Raw genomic sequence first — 1115 nt, 5'->3', positions numbered from 1 at the left:
GTCCCAGTCACTGTCGGAAGAATCGACGGCCTCCTTCACCTTGACAGCCTTCTTCTTCGAGGACTCATCCACATTGACAGCCTTCTTTTTTGACAGCTTTGGTGGATCCACAGACGCTTCAGTCTCCTCCGTCAGCTGTCGAGCAAGCAGCTTCTTGGCCAAACCTGGATGTCCGGTGGGAGCGCGTTTGTTGATGCGCTTCACGCGCTCTTCCTTGCGCTTGTCCCAGTCACTGTCGGAAGTAATCACCGCCTCCTCAACCTCAACAGCCTTTTTCTTCTTCTTCGAAGACTCGCTCATACTGACTTTAGACCCTTTAGAATGCCTTCTCGAATCCGTTTGGGGGTTCAAAAACACAGGGACCTTCATTTCCGGGACACTGGAGGCCTCGTCGCTTTCCTCAAGCGCTTGCTGGGCAAGCAGCTTCTTGGCTAAACCTGGATGTCCGGTGGGAGCCCGTCTGTTGATGCGCTTCACACGCTCTTCCTTGCGCTTGTCCCAGTCACTGTCGGAAGAATCGACGGCCTCCTTCACCTTGACAGCCTTCTTCTTCGAGGACTCATTCACATTGACAGCCTTCTTTTTTGACAGCTTTGGTGGATCCACAGAGGCGTCAGTCTCCTCCGTCAGCTGTCGAGCAAGCAGCTTCTTGGCCAAACCTGGATGTCCGGTGGGAGCGCGCTTGTTGATGCGCTTCACACGCTCTTCCTTGCGCTTGTCCCAGTCACTGTCGGAAGAATCGACGGCCTCCTTCACCTTGACAGCCTTCTTCTTCGGGGACTCATCCACATTGACAGCCTTCTTTTTTGACAGCTTTGGTGGATCCACAGACGCTTCAGTATCCTCCGTCAGCTGTCGAGCAAGTAGCTTCTTGGCCAAACCTGGATGTCCGGTGGGAGCGCGTCTGTTGATGCGCTTCACACGCTCTTCCTTGCGCTTGTCCCAGTCACTGTCGGAAGTAGGGACGGCCTCCTTCACCTTGACAGCCTTCTTCTTTGTCACCGCTGGATCTGCAGACGCATCAGTCTCCTCCGTCAGCTGTCGAGCGAGCAGCTTCTTGGCCAAACCTGGATGTCCGGTGGGAGCACGTTTGTTGATGCGCTTCACGCGCTCTT

The 1115-nt window shown here is 54.9% G+C and overlaps 1 protein-coding gene across 2 annotated transcripts; it reads right to left on the bottom strand.

The window, feature by feature from the left end:
- KVP17_001088 (uncharacterized protein) lies at nt 1-1115 on the bottom strand (the record flags this gene model as incomplete). 2 transcript variants are annotated; one of them, XM_068516172.1, is made up of 1 exon in its annotated part: nt 1-1115. In XM_068516172.1, a coding segment is annotated over one exon (1115 nt), but the record flags the coding sequence as incomplete, so codon positions are not given. The 2 variants fall into 2 exon arrangements, with proteins under 2 accessions (XP_068379368.1, XP_068379367.1); XM_068516171.1 differs by having other exon boundaries at nt 40-1067.

Source organism: the organism of the source record quoted next (assembly GCF_019968985.1).
Source record: "MAG: Porospora cf. gigantea B chromosome Unknown PgB_NODE_11611_length_1115_cov_200.465, whole genome shotgun sequence".
Lineage (NCBI taxonomy): Eukaryota > Apicomplexa > Conoidasida > Eugregarinorida > Porosporidae > Porospora > Porospora cf. gigantea B.
Note: the sequence above shows the minus strand (reverse complement) of the source record. Positions and strands in the feature narration are given on the sequence as shown.